The following is a 20404-nucleotide window of genomic DNA, read 5'->3' on the forward strand; positions in this document are numbered from 1 at the left end:
TCCACTGCCTGTGGTTCGAAACATGGACATCAACCTAAGACAGAAGTCTAGATTAAAAGAACCATCTGTAGTGAGGACATGACCAAAAACAGGCTGGTTTATACAAAATGTCAACCAATGATAATTTCAGGCACGTGACCCTAGTTGTTAACACAACACCTAATTTAATTAATATGTTAGTATGTACATTTTGCCATTACTAACCCTGGGATAACTATAAATTTAACCCCAATCAAAACATAGTAAGCTCCCTCATGGGAGTGGCAACTATTAAACTCCTGAGTTACACGTAGATGGTCATTGCCGCAAGGAGGTTTTTGCCTTATCAGCCAGTGAGCTTCTGTTCCACAAAACAGTGTTACAAAAAAGTGCTGGTCTGTTTCAAAATCAAAAAAAAAAAAAAATATTTATAAAATTAACTAGTGCTTTTTTCGTCTATGCATAAGTTAAGCAGAAAATTGTCTCACATTATTTAATTGTTGCCTCTCCTGTTGCATTATTTACAAAGAGTTTTCATACCTGGTAGAAACTGGCTAGAATAAAGTCTCTGATTCCGATCATCTGTTAAATGAAGAAAAAAAAAAAAATTACATAAATTTCAAACTCTTCCATAATAAACTTCACCTGATGTAATGAATATCCCACTTCATCTAAATAGTTTGCTATAGTTAAGATGTGCACCTTGTGGTTGTTGTCTTGTGCCTTCTGGAAGGGAGGGTGATGGGGCAAATTGTCTGGGATCCACTGGCGTCTCAGACGACGTTGACTGAGTTGAAAGATCCCAAGGCCGTGAAGAAGACCCAATCTGATTGTAAGAGTACAAAGCTATAGTCTTAGCAGCAATAAGGGAAAAACAGGCTGAGTGTGAGATAAGGTGTCTGTGTAGCACTTAGCAATACTGTAATATTTTCTGTTATTTCTAAATGTTACTTAAGCTATCCAAAGCACAAATTAAAGGGACAGTAAACACCAAAAAATGTTATTGTTTAAAAAGATAGATAAGCCCTTTATTTACCATTTCCCAGTTTTGCATAACCAACACTGTTATAGAAATATACTTTTTACCTCTGTAATTACCTTGTATCTAAACTTCTACTGACTGCCTCCTCATCTCAGATCTTTTGACAGACTTGCATTTTAGCCAATCAGTGCTGACTCACGTGCCTGAGCACAGTGTTATCTACATGAAACACATGAACTAATGCCCTCTAGCTGTGAAAAACTGTAAAATGTATTCCGATGAGAGGGGGCCTTTAAGGGCTTAGAAATTAGCATATGAGCCTACCTAGGTTAAGCTTTCAACTAAGAATACCAACAGAACAAAGCAAATTTGATGATAAAAGTAAAGTTTTTTTTAAAATTACACGCCCTATCTGAATCATGAAAGTTTTATTTGGACTTTACAATCCCTTTAAGTGTGAAATTCAACTATTGATTTAATGATGTTTTGTGCAACAGACATTAAAGGAATATGAAACCCAAAACATTTATTTTATGATTCAGACAGAACAAACGATTTTAAACAACTTTCCAATTTACTTCTGTTATCATATTTGCTTTGTTTTCTTGGCATCCTTCGTTGAATAAATAACGCATTACTGGGAGTTAATTAATGCTTTGGGTCAGCCAATAGCATGGAGTATATGTGCAACCACCAATCAGCAGCTCCGGAGCCTACGTAGGTATCCTTTTCAACAAAGGATACCAAGAGCACAAAACAAATTAGATAAGTAAATTGGAAAGTTGTTTAAAATCACATGCTCTATCGGGGTTCATGTCCTTTTAAAATATGTAATATTAGCTGATTTGTAGCGAATATTGGCTTAAATTGAAGCCAAGTGGTCAGTAAAATCGGCCATTAAAAAGATCCTGGGTAGAACCGTCAGTGTCAGAAGGAAGATTAACACCAATTCCAGGTGTAGCAGTTCAGAGACGAATCAAGAGACAGAAAAGGTAGAGAGAGGTGGAAGAGGAAGGTTGTAAAAAAAGATGATTAAAAAAAAAAGATGCAGAACAAGGTGACTTGTATAGAAAAAAGCACAAAGACAAAAGTGGTTATTGGTAATGAAAGCTTAAAGGGACATTAAACACTAAATAAATGCTAGATAAAATGATGCATTCAAAGAAAAGACTAGTCTGAGAATAACATAAAGATGTACTTTTTATAGTTTTATTAGCTGATTAAATAGTGATAAAATAAGTATAAAGTTTTAGTGTCTATAAAACCATGGGAGCTGCCATGTTGTAACTTAGGTTACCTTCTCTGCTGTGGCCAATTAGAGACAGTTATAAATAGGTCACTAGAGTGTGCAGCCAATGGCTGTGTGGAATATAACAGTGATCTGCACTTCCATTTCTAACAGGAGCTGAAAAGCTCACAATTTCATAATGGAATTACAGGAAAAGGGGACAAAATAAATAATGAAAGTATATTGCAAAGTTTGTTATATATATATATATATATATATATATATATGATTTATCATTTTATAATACCATCTCAAAGTGTTCAATGTCCCTTTAAAGGGACAGTCAACACCAGATTTTTTGTTGTTTAAAAAGATAGATAATCCCTTTATTACCCATTCCCCAGTTTTGCATAACCAACAGTGTAATAATAATATACTTTTTACCTCTGTAATTATCTTGTATCTAAGCCTCTGCAGACTGCCCTCTTATTTCAGTTCTTTTGACAGATTTGCATTTTAGCTAGTGCCAACTTCTAGGTAGCTCCACGGGCGTGAGCACAATTTTATCTATATGACACACATGAACTAACAACCTCTAGTGGTGAAAAACTGTCAAAATGCATTGAGATAGGAGGCAGCCTTCAAAGTCTAAGAAATTAGCATATGACCCTACCTAGGTTTAGCTTTCACCTAAGAATACCAAAAGAACAAAGCAAAATTGGTGATAAAAGTAAATTGGAAAGTTGTTTAAAAGTTACATGCCCTTTTTGAATCATTAAATTTTATTTTGGACTTGACTGTTCCTTTAAAGGGATATGAAACCCAAATATTTCCTTTTGTGATTTAGACCTAGCATACAAACTAAAAAAAAAAAAAAAAGGTTTCCATTTACTTCTATTATCAAATTTGCTCCGTTCCCATGATATTCTGTGTTGAAGAGATACGTAGGTAGGCATCTGGCGCACTACATGATAGGAAATAGTGCTGCCATCTAGTGCTCTTGCTAATGTATAACATTAGTACTACATGACAGGAAATAGTGCTGCCATCTAGTGCTCTTGCTAATGTATAACATTAGCACTGCATGACAGGAAATAGTGGTGCCCTCTAGTGCTCTTGCTATTGTATAACATTAGTACTATATGACAGGAAATAGTGCTGCCATCTAGTGCTCTTGCTAATGTATAACATTAGAACTACATGACAGGATATAGTGCTGCCCTCTTAGTGCTCTTGCTAATGTATAACATTAGTACTACATGATAGGAAATAGTGCTGCCATCTAGTGCTCTTGTTAATGTATAACATTAGTACTACATGACAGGAAATAGTGCTGCCCTCTAGTGCTCTTGCTAATGTATAACATTAGTACTACATGACAGGAAATAGTGCTGCCATCTAGTGCTCTTGCTAATGTATAACATTAGTACTACATGCAGGAAATAGTGCTGCCATCTAGTGCTCTTGCTAATGTATAACATTAGTACTACATGACAGGAAATAGTGCTGCCATCTAGTGCTCTTGCTAATGTATAACATTAGTACTACATGACAAGAAATAGTGCTGCCATCTAGTGCTCTTGCTAATGTATAACATTAGTACTACATGACAGGAAATAGTGCTGCCCTCTAGTGCTCTTGCTAATGTATAACATTAGTGCTACATGACAGGAAATAGTGCTGCCATCTAGTGCTCTTGCTAATGTATAACATTAGTACTACATGACAGGAAATAGTGCTGCCATCTAGTGATCTTGTTAATGTATAACATTAGTACTACATGACAGGAAATAGTGCTGCCATCTAGTGCTCTTGCTAATGTATAAAATTAGTACTACATGACAGGAAATAGTGCTGCCATCTAGTGCTCTTGCTAATGTATAACATTAGTACTACATGACAGGAAACAGTGCTGCCATCTAGTGATCTTGTTAATGTATAACATTAGTACTACATGACAGGAAATAGTGCTGCCATCTAGTGCTCTTGCTAATGTATAAAATTAGTACTACATGACAGGAAATAGTGCTGCCCTCTAGTGCTCTTGCTAATGTATAACATTAGCACTACATGACAGGAAATAGTGCTGCCAGTGCCATCTAGTGCTCTTGCTAATGTATAACATTAGTACTACATGACAGGAAATAGTGCTACCATCTAGTGATCTTGCTAATGTGTAACATTAGTGCTACATGACAGGAAATAGTGCTGCCATCTAGTGCTCTTGCTAATGTATAACATTAGTACTACATGACAGGAAATAGTGCTGCCATCTAGTGCTCTTGCAAATGGATAACATTCTTGCAAAACTGCTGCCATATAGTGCTCCAGAAATTGGCTGGCTCCTAAGCTTACTTCCCTGGTTTACAACAAAAGATACAAAGAGAACGAAGAAAAATTGATAATAGAAGTAAATTAGATTTTTTTTTAAATTACATGTTCTAGCTGAATCATAAAAACATAATTTATGTTTCATGTCCCTTTAACATGAGAACGAGAAGTTTAAACACCCAAAAAATATCGAAAGTTAAGACGTGAATTACCTTTGGATTAGTAGAATGGGAAGCAGATGGGAGACAGGAGGGAGCATTAGAGCCACGGGATCCCTCAGGTTTCTGTGATCTCTCTGTTCCGATCGGGCCAGGAGGTGGAACCACCAACTTGGGAAGTAAAGAAAATAAGATATAAGTGAAAAACAAATATCCAAAAACAGACTAAAGCTTTAGGACGTGCAAACACGTGTTACCAGTTTTTGCCCATGTTGCTGTTGCCCTGCCGCCCGTCCTGCTCTCTTGTCTCCCTCAGGTTTCAGACCCCCATCAGGGGAGCTGCGCTGGCTACAACTACTGGAGGAGAGCTGTGAATCGCTGCTCAAATCCACCCCGCTGTCTGACTGGCTCATCTTTAAAGAGAGAAGGAAAGAATGGCAAATGACAAAGCAGTGCCACCTTCATCCACCCTTACACACCGTGTTAGCCATCACCTATTACGCATGCAGTGCCAAGCTCTTTACCCCTTATACATACTATGCAACATAACCTACCTCACACAAACAGTGCCAACCACCCTCACCCAGCAAACCTCATATTTATTCTTTGAACAGTTATGACACATTTCCTTTTACCTCTGTATTTAAAAGGGTCTTCATAGGAGCCAATGGGATTCATCCATGGTTTCATGGGGTAAGAAGCACACAGCTTGGCACGATCATCTTCCAAGACAGGCAAAGAAAAAAATGGAAAAATAATCAAAATTTAGAAAAAAAGTAAAAAACGGAAATAAAAAAAATAAACACAAATGCAAAATGCAGACTCAAGATAAATTAAAATATAAAAGTCAGATATAACCTCTTATAACACAGATAAAGAAAATAACCATTTGCAAAGAATTGTGAACAAAGTATCCAAAACACTGGACTAAATTAAATTTACAAAGTACTGCATCTCCAACAACAAATCGACCAAATCATCATGATCCCTGGTTACAGTTTAAAAATCACAACCCCACCCACCCACTCCAGAAGGACAATTCATTGGATGAAAATAAATTGAACCCTGAGTCTCCTCAATAACAGGTTAAAAAGCAACATCTTTATTCATCCATTTAAAAACAGGTAAAAGAAAGTGCAGGTGTTGGAATGGTGTGTGTCAGTCTCAATGACGCGTTTCGGCTGTCATGCCATAGTCATAGCGTGGATACTGACAGATACACCTGTGCATTTAAATCTAGATACACCCCTCTGATAGGTTAAAAACAAAAGACAAACTCCTATCTTAATTGAGCTTTTAGCGCATTGCATTATTCGCATCACATGCTTCCCTTGCACCATTCTATATATATATCACCAGAGTATAAGAGGGAGTTAATACTTGCTATAAAGTATATAAATATTTGATAAAACTTTACAAGGTCAGGAGCAGTTAGGTTAGGGGGAGCGTGATGTACTAAGTCGACCTATGACGATTTTGAAGCGTCCCACACAGAGTCTGGGACACACAGGGTGGCATTGGAACTGGTAGCTGATACTAATGGGAAAGAATGTCTCACAAACTTCCCAATTTAAGTAGGTAACCTATTTGTCCAATTTCACGGATGTCAAAGTCCTCAGTTTATTTCTAGGTTATTTCATCTCCAATAAACCAGCATTTAATTCCAATCTCGTGCTAGCTGTCATAGATCATGTTAATACTTGTATATTAGGGCTTGAAATTCTGCCCACGCCTAGATATGAACCTAATCTCACATTTTAGATTTCAGTCACTGTTCTTTTTATAATTAAATTAATAATTTAATTGTTTGGTTAGTAGTTCAGTATGACTTATGATTAATGTGGCCATAATTCCTGAAGAGCAAAATCATTGGCAGAAGTTAATAAGGTTGTATTCCCTATTTAGACCTAGTGGCTGTCTGGTCTTAAAGGGACACGAACCCAAACATTTTCTTTCATGATCCTGACAGAGAATACAATTTTAAATAAAACTCTGATTTACTTCTATTATCTAATTTGTTTCATTCTCTTTGTATCATTTTTAGAATGAGCAGCAATGCACTACTGGTTTCTAACTGAACACATGGGTGAGCCAATGACAATGTGTATATATATATATGCATCCACCAATCAGCAGCTAGAACCTAGGTTCTTGGTTGCTCCTGAGCTTACCAATATAAACATTTTCAGCAAAGGATAACAAGAGAAAGAAGTAAATTAAATAATAAAAGTAAATTAGAAAGATGTTTAAAAAACATAATTTATGCTTACCTGATAAATTTATTTCTCTTGTAGTGTATCCAGTCCACGGATCATCCATTACTTGTGGGATATTCTCCTTCCCAACAGGAAGTTGCAAGAGGATCACCCACAGCAGAGCTGCTATATAGCTCCTCCCCTCACTGCCATATCCAGTCATTCGACCGAAACAAGACGAGAAAGGAGAAACCATAGGGTGCAGTGGTGACTGTAGTTTAATTAAAATTTAGACCTGCCTTAAAAGGACAGGGCGGGCCGTGGACTGGATACACTACAAGAGAAATAAATTTATCAGGTAAGCATAAATTATGTTTTCTCTTGTTAAGTGTATCCAGTCCACGGATCATCCATTACTTGTGGGATACCAATACCAAAGCTAAAGTACACGGATGATGGGAGGGACAAGGTAGGAACGTAAACGGAAGGAACCACTGCCTGTAGAACCTTTCTCCCAAAAACAGCCTCCTAAGAAGCAAAAGTGTCAAATTTGTAAAATTTTGAAAAGGTGTGAAGCGAAGACCAAGTCGCAGCCTTGCAAATCTGTTCAACAGAGGCCTCATTTTTAAAGGCCCAGGTGGAAGCCACAGCTCTATCATGCAGGAAGAAGCTGGATGTCTGTGTCTGTAATTTTTGCTGTGCAGCACTATTTCCTGTCATGTAGTGCTAATGTTATACATTAGCAAGAGCACTAGATGGCAGCACTATTTCCTGTCATGTAGTACTAATGTTATACATTAGCAAGAGCACTAGATGGCAGCACTATTTCCTGTCATGTAGTGCTAATGTTATACATTACCAAGAGCACTAGATGGCTGCACTATTTCCTGTCATGTAGTACTAATGTTATACAATAGCAAGAGCACTAGAGGGCACCACTATTTCCTGTCATGCAGTGCTAATGTTATACATTAGCAAGAGCACTAGATGGCAGCACTATTTCCTGTCATGTAGTACTAATGTTATACATTAGCAAGAGCACTAGATGGCAGCACTATTTCCTGTCATGTAGTGCTAATGTTATACATTACCAAGAGCACTAGATGGCTGCACTATTTCCTGTCATGTAGTACTAATGTTATACATTAACAAGAGCACTAGATGGCAGCACTAGTTCCTGTCATGTAGTGCTAATGTTATACATTAGCAAGAGCACTAGATGGCAGCACTATTTCCTATCATGTAGTGCGCCAGATACCTACCTACGTATCTCTTCAACACAGAATATCATGGGAACGGAGCAAATTTGATAATAGAAGTAAATGGAAACTTTTTTTTTTTTAATTTGTATGCTAGGTCTAAAGTGGCCAAGGTTGGCAACTAGACATTCGAACAAGATCTGCATACCAAAACCTGTGAGGCCATGCTGGAGCTACCAGCAACACAAACGATTGTTACATGATGAATTTGGAGATCAATCTTGGAAGAAGAACTAGAGGCAGTAAAATATAAGCAGGTTGGTAACACCAAGGAACTGTCAACGCATCCACTGCTTCCGCCGGAGGATCCCTGGACAGGTACCTGGGAAGTTTCTTGTTTAGATGAGAAGCCATCAGATCTATTTCTGGAAGACCCCACATCTGAACAATCTGAGAAAACACATCCGGATGGATGGACCACTCCCCTGGATATAAAGTCGGACGGCTGAGATAATCCGCTTCCCAATTGTCTATACCTGGGATATGAACCGCATAAATTAGACAGGAACTGGATTCCGCCCAAGCATGTATCCGAGATACTTCTTTCATAACATGGGGACTGTGAGTCCCACCCTGATGATTGACATATGCCACAATTGTGATATTGTCTGTCTGAAAACAAATGAACGGTTCTCTCTTCAACAGAGGCCAAATCTGAAGAGCCCTGAAAATCGTACGGAGTTCCAAAATATTGATTGGTAATCTCGCCTCTTGAGATTTCCAAACCCCTTGTGCTGTCAGAGATCCCCAGACAGTTCCCCAACCTGAAAGGCTTGCATCTGTTGTGATTACAGTCCAGGTTGGATGAACAAAAGAGGCCCCTAGAATTATACGATGGTGATCTAACCACCAAGTCAGAGATACTCTAACATTGGGATTTAAGGATATTAATTGTGATATCTTTGTATAATCCCTGCACCACTGGTTCAGCATACAAAGCTGGAGAGGTCTCATGTGAAAATGAGAAAAGGGGATCGCGTCCAATGCTGCAGTCACGAGACCTAAAATTATCATGCACATAGCTACTGAAGGGAATGATTGAGACTGAAGGTTCCAACAAGCTGAAACCAATTTGAATCTTTAGTTGTCAGTTAGAGACAGAGTCAAGAACACTGAAACTATCTGGAAACATAAAAAACAGAATTTATGTTTACCTGATAAATTACTTTCTCCAACGGTGTGTCCGGTCCACGGCGTCATCCTTACTTGTGGGATATTCTCTTCCCCAACAGGAAATGGCAAAGAGCCCAGCAAAGCTGGTCACATGATCCCTCCTCGGCTCCGCCTACCCCCAGTCATTCGACCGACGTAAAGGAGGAATATTTGCATAGGAGAAACCATATGATACCGTGGTGACTGTAGTTAAAGAAAATAAATTATCAGACCTGATTAAAAAACCAGGGCGGGCCGTGGACCGGACACACCGTTGGAGAAAGTAATTTATCAGGTAAACATAAATACTGTTTTCTCCAACATAGGTGTGTCCGGTCCACGGCGTCATCCTTACTTGTGGGAACCAATACCAAAGCTTTAGGACACGGATGAAGGGAGGGAGCAAATCAGGTCACCTAAATGGAAGGCACCACGGTTTGCAAAACCTTTCTCCCAAAAATAGCCTCAGAAGAAGCAAAAGTATCAAACTTGTAAAATTTGGTAAAAGTGTGCAGTGAAGACCAAGTCGCTGCCCTACATATCTGATCAACAGAAGCCTCGTTCTTGAAGGCCCATGTGGAAGCCACAGCCCTAGTGGAATGAGCTGTGATTCTTTCAGGAGGCTGCCGTCCGGCAGTCTCATAAAGCCAATCTGATGATGCTTTTAATCCAAAAAGAGAGAGAGGTAGAAGTTGCTTTTTGACCTCTCCTTTTACCAGAATAAACAACAAACAAGGAAGATGTTTGTCTAAAATCCTTTGTAGCATCTAAATAGAATTTTAGAGCGCGAACAACATCCAAATTGTGCAACAAACGTTCCTTCTTTGAAACTGGATTCGGACACAAAGAAGGCACGACTATCTCCTGGTTAATGTTTTTGTTAGAAACAACTTTCGGAAGAAAACCAGGTTTAGTACGTAAAACCACCTTATCTGCATGGAAAACCAGATAAGGAGGAGAACACTGCAGAGCAGATAATTCTGAAACTCTTCTAGCAGAAGAAATTGCAACCAAAACAAAACTTTCCAAGATAATAACTTAATATCAACGGAATGCAAGGGTTCAAACGGAAACCCCCTGAAGAACTGAAAGAACTAAGTTGAGACTCCAAGGAGGAGTCAAAGGTTTGTAAACAGGCTTGATTCTAACCAGAGCCTGAACAAAGGCTTGAACATCTGGCACAGCTGCCAGCTTTTTGTGAAGTAACACAGACAAGGCAGAAATCTGTCCCTTCAAGGAACTTGCCGATAATCCTTTCTCCAATCCTTCTTGAAGAAAGGATAGAATCTTAGGAATCTTTACCTTGTTCCAAGGGAATCCTTTAGATTCACACCAACAGATATATTTTTTCCATATTTTGTGGTAAATTTTTCTAGTTACAGGCTTTCTGGCCTGAACAAGAGTATCAATAACAGAATCTGAGAACCCTCGTCTTGATAAGATCAAGCGTTCAATCTCCAAGCAGTCAGCTGGAGTGAGACCAGATTCGGATGTTCGAACGGACCTTGAACAAGAAGGTCTCGTCTCAAAGGTAGCTTCCATGGTGGAGCCGATGACATATTCACCAGATCTGCATACCAAGTCCTGCGTGGCCACGCAGGAGCTATCAAGATAACCGACGCCCACTCCGGATTGATCCTGGCTACAGCCTGGGGATGAGAGGAAACGGCGGGAATACATAAGCTAGTTTGAAGGTCCAAGGTGCTACTAGTGCATCTACTAGAGTCGCCTTGGGATCCCTGGATCTGGACCCGTAGCAAGGAACCTTGAAGTTCTGACGAGAGGCCATCAGATCCATGTCTGGAATGCCCCACAATTGAGTAATTTGGGCAAAGATTTCCGGATGGAGTTCCCACTCCCCCCCGGATGAAATGTCTGACGACTCAGAAAAATCCGCTTCCCAATTTTCCACTCCTGGAATGTGGATTGCAGACAGGTGGCAGGAGTGAGTCTCCGCCCATTGAATGATTTTGGTCACTTCTTCCATCGCCAGGGAACTCCTTGTTCCCCCCTGATGGTTGATGTACGCAACAGTCGTCATGTTGTCTGATTGAAACCGTATGAACTTGGCCTTTGCTAGCTGAGGCCAAGCCTTGAGAGCATTGAATATCGCTCTCAGTTCCAGAATATTTATCGGTAGAAGAGATTCTTCCCGAGACCAAAGACCCCTGAGCTTTCAGGGGTCCCCAGACCGCGCCCCAGCCCATCAGACTGGCGTCGGTCGTGACAATGACCCACTCTGGTCTGCGGAAGGTCATCCCTTGTGACAGGTTGTCCAGGGACAGCCACCAACGGAGTGAGTCTCTGGTCCTCTGATTTACTTGAATCGTCGGAGACAAGTCTGTATAGTCCCCATTCCACTGACTGAGCATGCACAGTTGTAATGGTCTTAGATGAATGCGCGCAAAAGGAACTATGTCCATTGCCGCTACCATCAAACCTATTACTTCCATGCACTGCGCTATGGAAGGAAGAGGAACGGAATGAAGTGTTTGACAGAGTTTAGAAGTTTTGTTTTTCTGGCCTCTGTCAGAAAAATCCTCATTTCTAAGGAGTCTATTATTGTTCCCAAGAAGGGAACCCTTGTTGACGGAGATAGAGAACTCTTTTCTACGTTCACTTTCCATCCGTGAGATCTGAGAAAGGCCAGGACTATGTCCGTGTGAGCCTTTGCTTGAGGAAGGGACGACGCTTGAATCAGAATGTCGTCCAAGTAAGGTACTACTGCAATGCCCCTTGGTCTTAGTACCGCTAGAAGGGACCCTAGTACCTTTGTGAAAATCCTTGGAGCAGTGGCTAATCCGAAAGGAAGTGCCACGAACTGGTAATGCTTGTCCAGGAATGCGAACCTTAGGAACCGATGATGTTCCTTGTGGATAGGAATATGTAGATACGCATCCTTTAAATCCACCGTGGTCATGAATTGACCTTCCTGGATGGAAGGAAGAATTGTTCGAATAGTTTCCATTTTGAACGATGGAACCTTGAGAAAACTTGTTTAGGATCTTGAGATCCAAGATTGGTCTGAACGTTCCCTCTTTTTTGGGAACTACGAACAGATTGGAGTAGAACCCCATCCCTTGTTCTCCTAATGGAACAGGATGAATCACTCCCATTTTTAACAGGTCTTCTACACAATGTAAGAATGCCTGTCTCTTTATGTGGTCTGAAGACAATTGAGACCTGTGGAACCTCCCCCTTGGGGGAAGCCCCTTGAATCCAGAAGATAACCTTGGGAGACTATTTCTAGTGCCCAAGGATCCAGAACATCTCTTGCCCAAGCCTGAGCGAAGAGAGAGAGTCTGCCCCCCACCAGATCCGGTCCCGGATCGGGGGCCAACATTTCATGCTGTCTTGGTAGCAGTGGCAGGCTTCTTGGCCTGCTTTCCCTTGTTCCAGCCTTGCATTGGTCTCCAGGCTGGCTTGGCTTGAGAAGTATTACCCTCTTGCTTAGAGGACGTAGCACTTGGGGCTGGTCCGTTTCTACGAAAGGGACGAAAATTAGGTTTATTTTTGGCCTTGAAAGACCTATCCTGAGGAAGGGCGTGGCCCTTACCCCAGTGATATCAGAGATAATCTCTTTCAAGTCAGGGCCAAACAGCGTTTTTCCCCTTGAAAGGAATGTTAAGCAATTTGTTCTTGGAAGACGCATCCGCTGACCAAGATTTCAACCAAAGCGCTCTGCGCGCCACAATAGCAAACCCAGAATTTTTCGCCGCTAACCTAGCCAATTGCAAAGTGGCGTCTAGGGTGAAAGAATTAGCCAATTTGAGAGCACGGATTCTGTCCATAATCTCCTCATAAGGAGGAGAATCACTATCGATCGCCTTTTCTAGCTCATCGAACCAGAAACACGCGGCTGTAGTGACAGGGACAATGCATGAAATTGGTTGTAGAAGGTAACCTTGCTGAACAAACATCTTTTTAAGCAAACCTTCTAATTTTTTATCCATAGGATCTTTGAAAGCACAACTATCTTCTATGGGTATAGTGGTGCGTTTGTTTAAAGTAGAAACCGCCCCTCGACCTTGGGGACTGTCTGCCATAAGTCCTTTCTGGGGTCGACCATGGGAAACAATTTTTTAAATATGGGGGGAGGGACGAAAGGTATACCGGGCCTTTCCCATTCTTTATTTACAATGTCCGCCACCCGCTTGGGTATAGGAAAAGCTTCTGGGGTCCCCGGGACCTCTAGGAACTTGTCCATTTTACATAGTTTCTCTGGGATGATCAAATTCTCACAATCATCCAGAGTGGATAACACCTCCTTAAGCAGAGCGCGGAGATGTTCCAACTTAAATTTAAATGTAATCACATCGGGTTCAGCTTGTTGAGAAATTTTCCCTGAATCTGAAATTTCTCCCTCAGACAAAACCTCCCTGGCCCCCTCAGACTGGTGTAGGGGCATATCAGAACCATTATCATCAGCGTCCTCATGCTCTTCAGTATCTAAAACAGAGCAGTCGCGCTTACGCTGATAAGTGGGCATTTTGGCTAAAATGTTTTTGATAGAATTATCCATTACAGCCGTTAATTGTTGCATAGTAAGGAGTATTGGCGCGCTAGATGTACTAGGGGCCTCCTGAGTGGGCAAGACTGGTGTAGACGAAGGAGGGAATGATGCAGTACCATGCTTACTCCCCTCACTTGAGGAATCATCTTGGGCATCATTTTCAGTGTCACATAAATCACATCTATTTAAATGAGAAGGAACCAGGGCTTCCCCACATTCAGAACACAGTCTATCTGGTAGTTCAGACATGTTAAACAGGCATAAACTTGATAACAAAGTACAAAAAACGTTTTAAAATAAAACCGTTACTGTCACTTTAAATTTTAAACTGAACACACTTTATTACTGCAATTGCGAAAAAGTATGAAGGAATTGTTCAAAATTCACCAAAATTTCACCACAGTGTCTTAAAGCCTTAAAGTATTGCACACCAAATTTGGAAGCTTTAACCCTTAAAATAACGGAACCGGAGCCGTTTTTATCTTTAACCCCTTTACAGTCCCTGGTATCTGCTTTGCTGAGACCCAACCAAGCCCAAAGGGGAATACGATACCAAATGACGCCTTCAGAAAGTCTTTTTTATGTATCAGAGCTCCTCACACATGCGACTGCATGTCATGCTTCTCAAAAACAAGTGCGCAATACCGGCGCGAAAATGAGGCTCTGCCTATGATTAGGGAAAGCCCCTAGAGAATAAGGTGTCTAAAACAGTGCCTGCCGATATTATTTTACAAAAATACCCAGATTAAATGATTCCTCAAGGCTAAATATGTTTATATATGAATCGATTTAGCCCAGAAAATGTCTACAGTCTTAACAAGCCCTTGTGAAGCCCTTATTTACTCTGTAATAAAAATGGCTTACCGGATCCCATAGGGAAAATGACAGCTTCCAGCATTACATCGTCTTGTTAGAATGTGTCATACCTCAAGCAGCAAAAGTCTGCTCACTGTTCCCCCAACTGAAGTTAATTCCTCTCAACAGTCCTGTGTGGAACAGCCATCGATTTTAGTAACGGTTGCTAAAATCATTTTCCTCTTACAAACAGAAATCTTCATCTCTTTTCTGTTTCAGAGTAAATAGTACATACCAGCACTATTTTAAAATAACAAACTCTTGATTGAATAATAAAAACTACAGTTAAACACTAAAAAACTCTAAGCCATCTCCGTGGAGATGTTGCCTGTACAACGGCAAAGAGAATGACTGGGGTAGGCGGAGCCTAGGAGGGATCATGTGACCAGCTTTGCTGGGCTCTTTGCCATTTCCTGTTGGGGAAGAGAATATCCCACAAGTAAGGATGACGCCGTGGACCGGACACACCTATGTTGGAGAAAGGTGACCCTTGTCTGAGGAATCAAAGAACTTTTTGGTAAATTGATCCTCCAACCATGACTTTGAAGAAACAACACTAGTTGATTCGTGAGAGATTCTGCAGAATGTGAAGACTGAGCTAGTACCAAGATATATCGTCCAAATAAGGAAATACCGCAATACCCCGTTTTCTGATTACAGAAAGTAGGGCACCGAGAACTTTTGAAAAGATTCTTGGAGCTGTCGCTAGGCCAAATGGAAGAGCGACAAATTGGTAATGCTTGCCTAGAAAAGAGAATCTCAGAAACTGATAATGATCTGAATGAATCAGAATATGAAGATATGCATCCTGTAAGTCTATTGTGGAGTTATAATGCCCTTGCTGAACAAAAGGCAGAATAGTCCTTATAGTCACCATTTTGAAAGTTGGCACTCTTACATAATGATTCAAAATTATCAGATCCAGAACTGGCCTGAATGAATTTTCTTTCTTTGGGAAAATTAATAGATTTGAATAAAACCCCAGACCCTATTCCTAAAATGGAACTGCTATGATTACCCCTGAAAGCTCCAGGTCTGAAACACACTTCAGAAAAGCCTGAGCCTTTACTGCATTTGCTGGGATGTGTGAGAGAAAAAAATCTTCTCAAAGGAGGTCTTACTCTGAATCCTATTCGGTACCCTTGAGAGACAATACTCTGAAGCCATTGATTTTGGACAGAATCCACCCAAATTCCTTAGAAGAATCTTAATCTACCCCCTACCAGCTGAGCTGGAATGAGGGCCGCACCTTCATGCAGACATGGGGGCTGGCTTTAATTTCTTAAATGGTTTGGATTTATTCCAAATTGAAAAAGGTTTCCAATTGGAACCAGATTCTTTGGGGGAAGGATTAGGTTTCTGTTCCTTATTTGGTCGAAAGGAATGAAAACGGTTAGAAGCTTTAGATTTACCCTTAGGTCTTTTAACCCGAGGCAAAAAAATCTCCCTTCCCCCAGTGACAGTTGAAATAATTGAATCCAACTGAGAGCCAAATAACTTATTACCTTGGAAAGAAAGAGATAGTAATCTAGGACTTAGATACCATATCAGCATTACAAGATTTAAGCCACAAAGCTCTCCTAGCTAAAGACATAGATTTAACATCAATTTTGCCGATATCAAAAATGGCATCACAAATAAAATGATTAGCATGTTGAAGCAAGCGAACAATGCTAGACAAATCAGTATCCGTTTCCTGTTGCGCTAAACTTTCCAACCAAAAAGTTGATGCAGCTGCAACATCAGCCAAAGAAATTGCAGGCCTGAGCAGATGACCAGAATATAAATAGTCTTTCCTTAGATAGGATTCAAGTTTTCTATCTAAAGGATCTTTAAAGGAAGTACTATCTTCCATAGGAATAGTAGTAGGTTTAGCAATAGTAGAAATAGCTCCATCAACTTTGGGAATCTTTTCCCAAAACTCCAATCTAACTGTTGGCAAAGGATACAATTTTTTAAACTTTGAAGAAGGAATAAAAGTAGTACCAGGCCTATTCCATTCCTTAGAAATCATATTAGAAATAGCATCAGGAACTGGAAAAACCTCAGGAATAACCACAGGAGGTTTATAAACAGAATTTTAAAGTCTATAGGAAATAAGAACTAAGGAGCGCCTCAAATTAGGGCGAAGGATATTCAAAGTGTAGAGATAAAGTATATAGTTTATTCTAGGTATAAAACAAACTCAGTGGCACAACAATTATAAAATAAGACCAATTGGTTACAGTATTATTTACAATCAAATTATCATGGATCCATGACTCAAAAATTTAAATATCAAAAGCCTGACAGCACATACAATGTTGCTAATAGTTTAAAATATTAAACAGTATAAAATATAAATAAGATCACATTTGTTAAAAAATCTGTTAAAGGATGGATTAGTGTTGGCTAGCTGCAACGTCTTTATCCAATTTAGAAGGAAATGGTTAATTAGTGTAGATCACAATGGAAAATGACATATAATAAATTACAAACATAAGTAGAACGTGTGTATCCACACAAAATGTGGAAAAGTCCCTAATGAGAGATATGTGTGTCCTGGTCCCTCTAGGGAGACCAAATCCAGAGATGAAGTTCCTCTTAATCCAATACCAATTGGTTACAGTATTATTTACAATCAAATTATCATGGATCCATGACTCAAAAAATTAAATATCAAAAGCCTGACAGCACATACAATGTTGCTAATAGTTTAAAATATTAAACAGTATAAAATATAAATAAGATCACATTTGTTAAAAAATCTGTTAAAGGATGGATTAGTGTTGGCTAGCTGCAACGTCTTTATCCAATTTAGAAGGAAATGGTTAATTAGTGTAGATCACAATGGAAAATGACATGTAATAAATTACAAACATAAGTAGAACGTGTGTATCCACACAAAATGTGGAAAAGTCCCTAATGAGAGATATGTGTGTCCTGGTCCCTCTAGGGAGACCAAATCAAGAGATGAAGTTCCTCTTAATCCAATAGTGGTGATAGATGAAAAATAGTGCAAGTGTGTCCAAAAATAATTAATCAGTGAGAAAAAATGAAAAAAAAAAATCCAAAATGGTAGTAATACAGATAAAAATGTGAAAAGGTGTAAAAAATTAGAAAAAAATAAAAAAAACAAAACAACAATGTGAAAGTCTCAAAAATCTAACATTGGTGCTTCACAAAAAATATATATAGATAAAGTTATCTTTGGTATCTAAGATGATATCATTAAGACAACTCGTTTACTAAATCCAAAGTGGAATGAGCAATCCCAGTGTACCTGTGGAATATAGAAAAAGCAAAAATAGTGCAATAATGCTTATAATACCTTAAATACCTTTTTTGAGACTTTCACATTGTTTTTTTTTTTTTTTTTTTTCTCATTTTTTACACTTTTTCACATTTTTATCTGTATTACTACCATTTTGGATTTTTATTATTTCATATGAAGTCTGCAAAAGGAAATATACATAAACCTGACTCATGGCAAATATAAGTACAATACATATATTTAAAACTTTATATTAATACATAAAGTGCCAAACCATAGCTGAGAGTGTCTTAAGTAATGAAAACATTCTTACCAAAAGACACCCATCCACATATAGCAGATAGCCAAACCAGTACTGAAACAGTTTTCAGTAGAGGTAATGGAATATGAGAGTATATCGTCGATCTGAATAAGGGAGGTAGGAGATGAATCTCTACGACCGATAACAGAGAACCTATGAAATAGATCTCCCATGAGGAAAATCATTGCATTCAATAGGCAATACTCCCTTCACATCCCTCTGACATTCACTGTACTCAGAGGAATCGGGCTTCAAAATGCTGAGAATCGCATATCAACGTAGAATCTAAGCACAAACTTACTTCACCACCTCCATAGGAGGCAAAGTTTGTAAAAACTGAGTTTTGGGTGTGGTGAGGGGTGTATTTATAGGCATTTTGAGGTTTGGGAAACTTTGCCCCTCCTGGTAGGATTGTATATCCCATACGTCACTAGCTCTTGGACTCTTGCCAATTACATGAAAGAAAGCACTATCTGAATCTGAGATTTTACCCTCAGATGCTACCGAAGTATCCTCCTCCTTAAATCTGCAGCATGGGAAAAGACCGCTGAGGATATTTTAGCAGCAATTTCTTGCAAGGTAACCCTAAACGGAGTGAAAGAGGAAACGCAGGGCACTGGAGGAATAGACAAGGCGTGGGACGCCTGAGGAGAAAGCTGCGGTATATTTAAAACAGGAGACCCCTGAACAGCATCCGTCTTAGTTAATGATGGCTCAGAATCAAAAAGTCTATCCCTGTAATGCAATGTCCTTTCAATACGTGAGCAACAAAAAGGGATTGGTGTTTCAACATTGGAATCAAAACACAAGCTACATGTAAGGTTTGGCAGGGCCTCTTGGTCCATCTTAAACCAAAAATCAAACCAAATTAAATAAAAATGTCCTTATTTAATTTTCAAAATAATAATCAAAAAATTAAACTTTATATTTAACGCGCAACCGCAGAGCAGCTGCTCACTCGTAACCTCAGCACTCTTTGCTGAGGTGCCTACCTGTCTTGCTGGAAAACGGAAAGAAAAGATTTCAAACGATCTGGACCCAGAGCTGCTCAAACAGGCTACCAGATGACAAGTTCTTTGCTAGCAGAGCCGCAACGAACCCCTCTATACCGGACCGCACAGAAAGAGAAAACTGAAGGTGCGCAAACACTATCTTGCCGCCTCAGAAAAGCCCGCCCTCCTAATCGTGGGCGTGTCTAAACTGAACTCCCAGTCGCCATTAGCCTCCTTGTAGTCGTCACATCAGTAAAACACGAAAAAACCACATTCCACCAAGTCCGGAATTAAACCGGAGCTGAGCCTCTTATAACGAGTGTACCTATCAAGAACACACATAGCAGCAATACCAGTAAATATGCTATGTTTGGGAGGCACAGTGAAGATTATACCCCACAAGTTCCCAATCGCTTAAAAGCCACCACTGCTCTACTGAAGAGACTGACGTGGACTACAGCTAAACCCCAGGAAAGATCAGAGCAAAACATTAGAAAGATAGATAATCCCTTTATTACACATTACCCAGTTTTGCATAACCAATATGGTTATAGAAATATATTTTTACCTCTGTAATTACCTTGTATCTAAGCCTCTGCAGACTGCCCCCTTATCTCAGTTCTTTTGACAGAATTGCATTTGAGCCAATCAATGCTGACTCCTAGGTAACTCCACCGAGCATATGTACCTACCTAAGGTTTAGCTTTCAACAAAAATTACCAAGAGAACAAAGCAAATTTGATGATAAAAATAAATTGGAAAGTTGTTTGAAATTGCCCCATCTCAATCATGAAAGTTTAATTTTGACTTTACTGTCCCTTTATAGATGGGGGGGGGGATATGATACTCTCTGTACAAGTACAGTATTTTAATACGGCTCAGTCATATCACTCAAGCAATTTTTAAAAATGTTTATTCCTTTGGGAGTTGTCTCTCAGCCAGTAAGCAACAAACTTGAAAAAATAAAAAATAAATAAGTTGAAAGTTTAAGCACAGTGTCCTTTGAACCCAAGGACATGCACTTACTAACATGGGTAAGCATATAACTGGACAGCCTAAAGGCTTAGATCAGGCATCATCAAACTTGGCCCTCCAGAGGTTTTGGAACTACATTTCCCATGAGCATCATGGGAAATGTAGTTCCAAAACCTCTGGAGGGCCAAGTTGGAGGATGTCTGGCTTAGATACTATGTTCTACCTTCATTT

At 39.6% G+C, this 20404-nt stretch overlaps 2 protein-coding genes across 2 annotated transcripts in view; both read right to left on the minus strand.

Annotated features, from left to right (window-relative positions):
• Positions 1–462: 462 nt before the first annotated feature.
• On the minus strand, positions 463–5115 carry LOC128667075 (protein PRRC2A). Its single transcript, XM_053721961.1, has 4 exons — positions 4936–5115; positions 4733–4849; positions 682–805; positions 463–561 (listed from the first exon to the last, which is right to left on the minus strand). Exons 1-4 carry the CDS (start codon positions 5089–5091, stop codon positions 497–499), a joined length of 462 nt encoding a protein of 153 aa, XP_053577936.1. The 5' UTR covers positions 5092–5115; the 3' UTR covers positions 463–496.
• A 127-nt stretch (positions 5116–5242) lies between these two features.
• Positions 5243–20404, minus strand: part of PRRC2A (proline rich coiled-coil 2A) — a 354922-nt gene continuing 339760 nt past the window's right edge. The window contains exon 20 of the mRNA XM_053721959.1: positions 5243–5400. Coding sequence (XP_053577934.1) covers positions 5258–5400 — 143 coding nt within the window. The 3' untranslated portion in view covers positions 5243–5257. The remainder of the gene's footprint in view (positions 5401–20404) is intronic.

Source organism: Bombina bombina, chromosome 7 (assembly GCF_027579735.1).
Source record: "Bombina bombina isolate aBomBom1 chromosome 7, aBomBom1.pri, whole genome shotgun sequence".
Classification (NCBI taxonomy): domain Eukaryota; kingdom Metazoa; phylum Chordata; class Amphibia; order Anura; family Bombinatoridae; genus Bombina; species Bombina bombina.

Coding starts and splice junctions, on each gene's coding strand:
- LOC128667075 (XM_053721961.1), bottom strand. CDS start 5,091: ATGAGCCAGTCAGACAGCGGGGTGGATTTGAGCAGCGATTCACAGCTC. Junction 4,850..4,935: donor AGCAACATGGGCAAAAACTG/GTAACACGTGTT, acceptor TTACTTCCCAAG/TTGGTGGTTCCACCTCCTGG. Junction 806..4,732: donor CCCATTCTACTAATCCAAAG/GTAATTCACGTC, acceptor TCTTACAATCAG/ATTGGGTCTTCTTCACGGCC.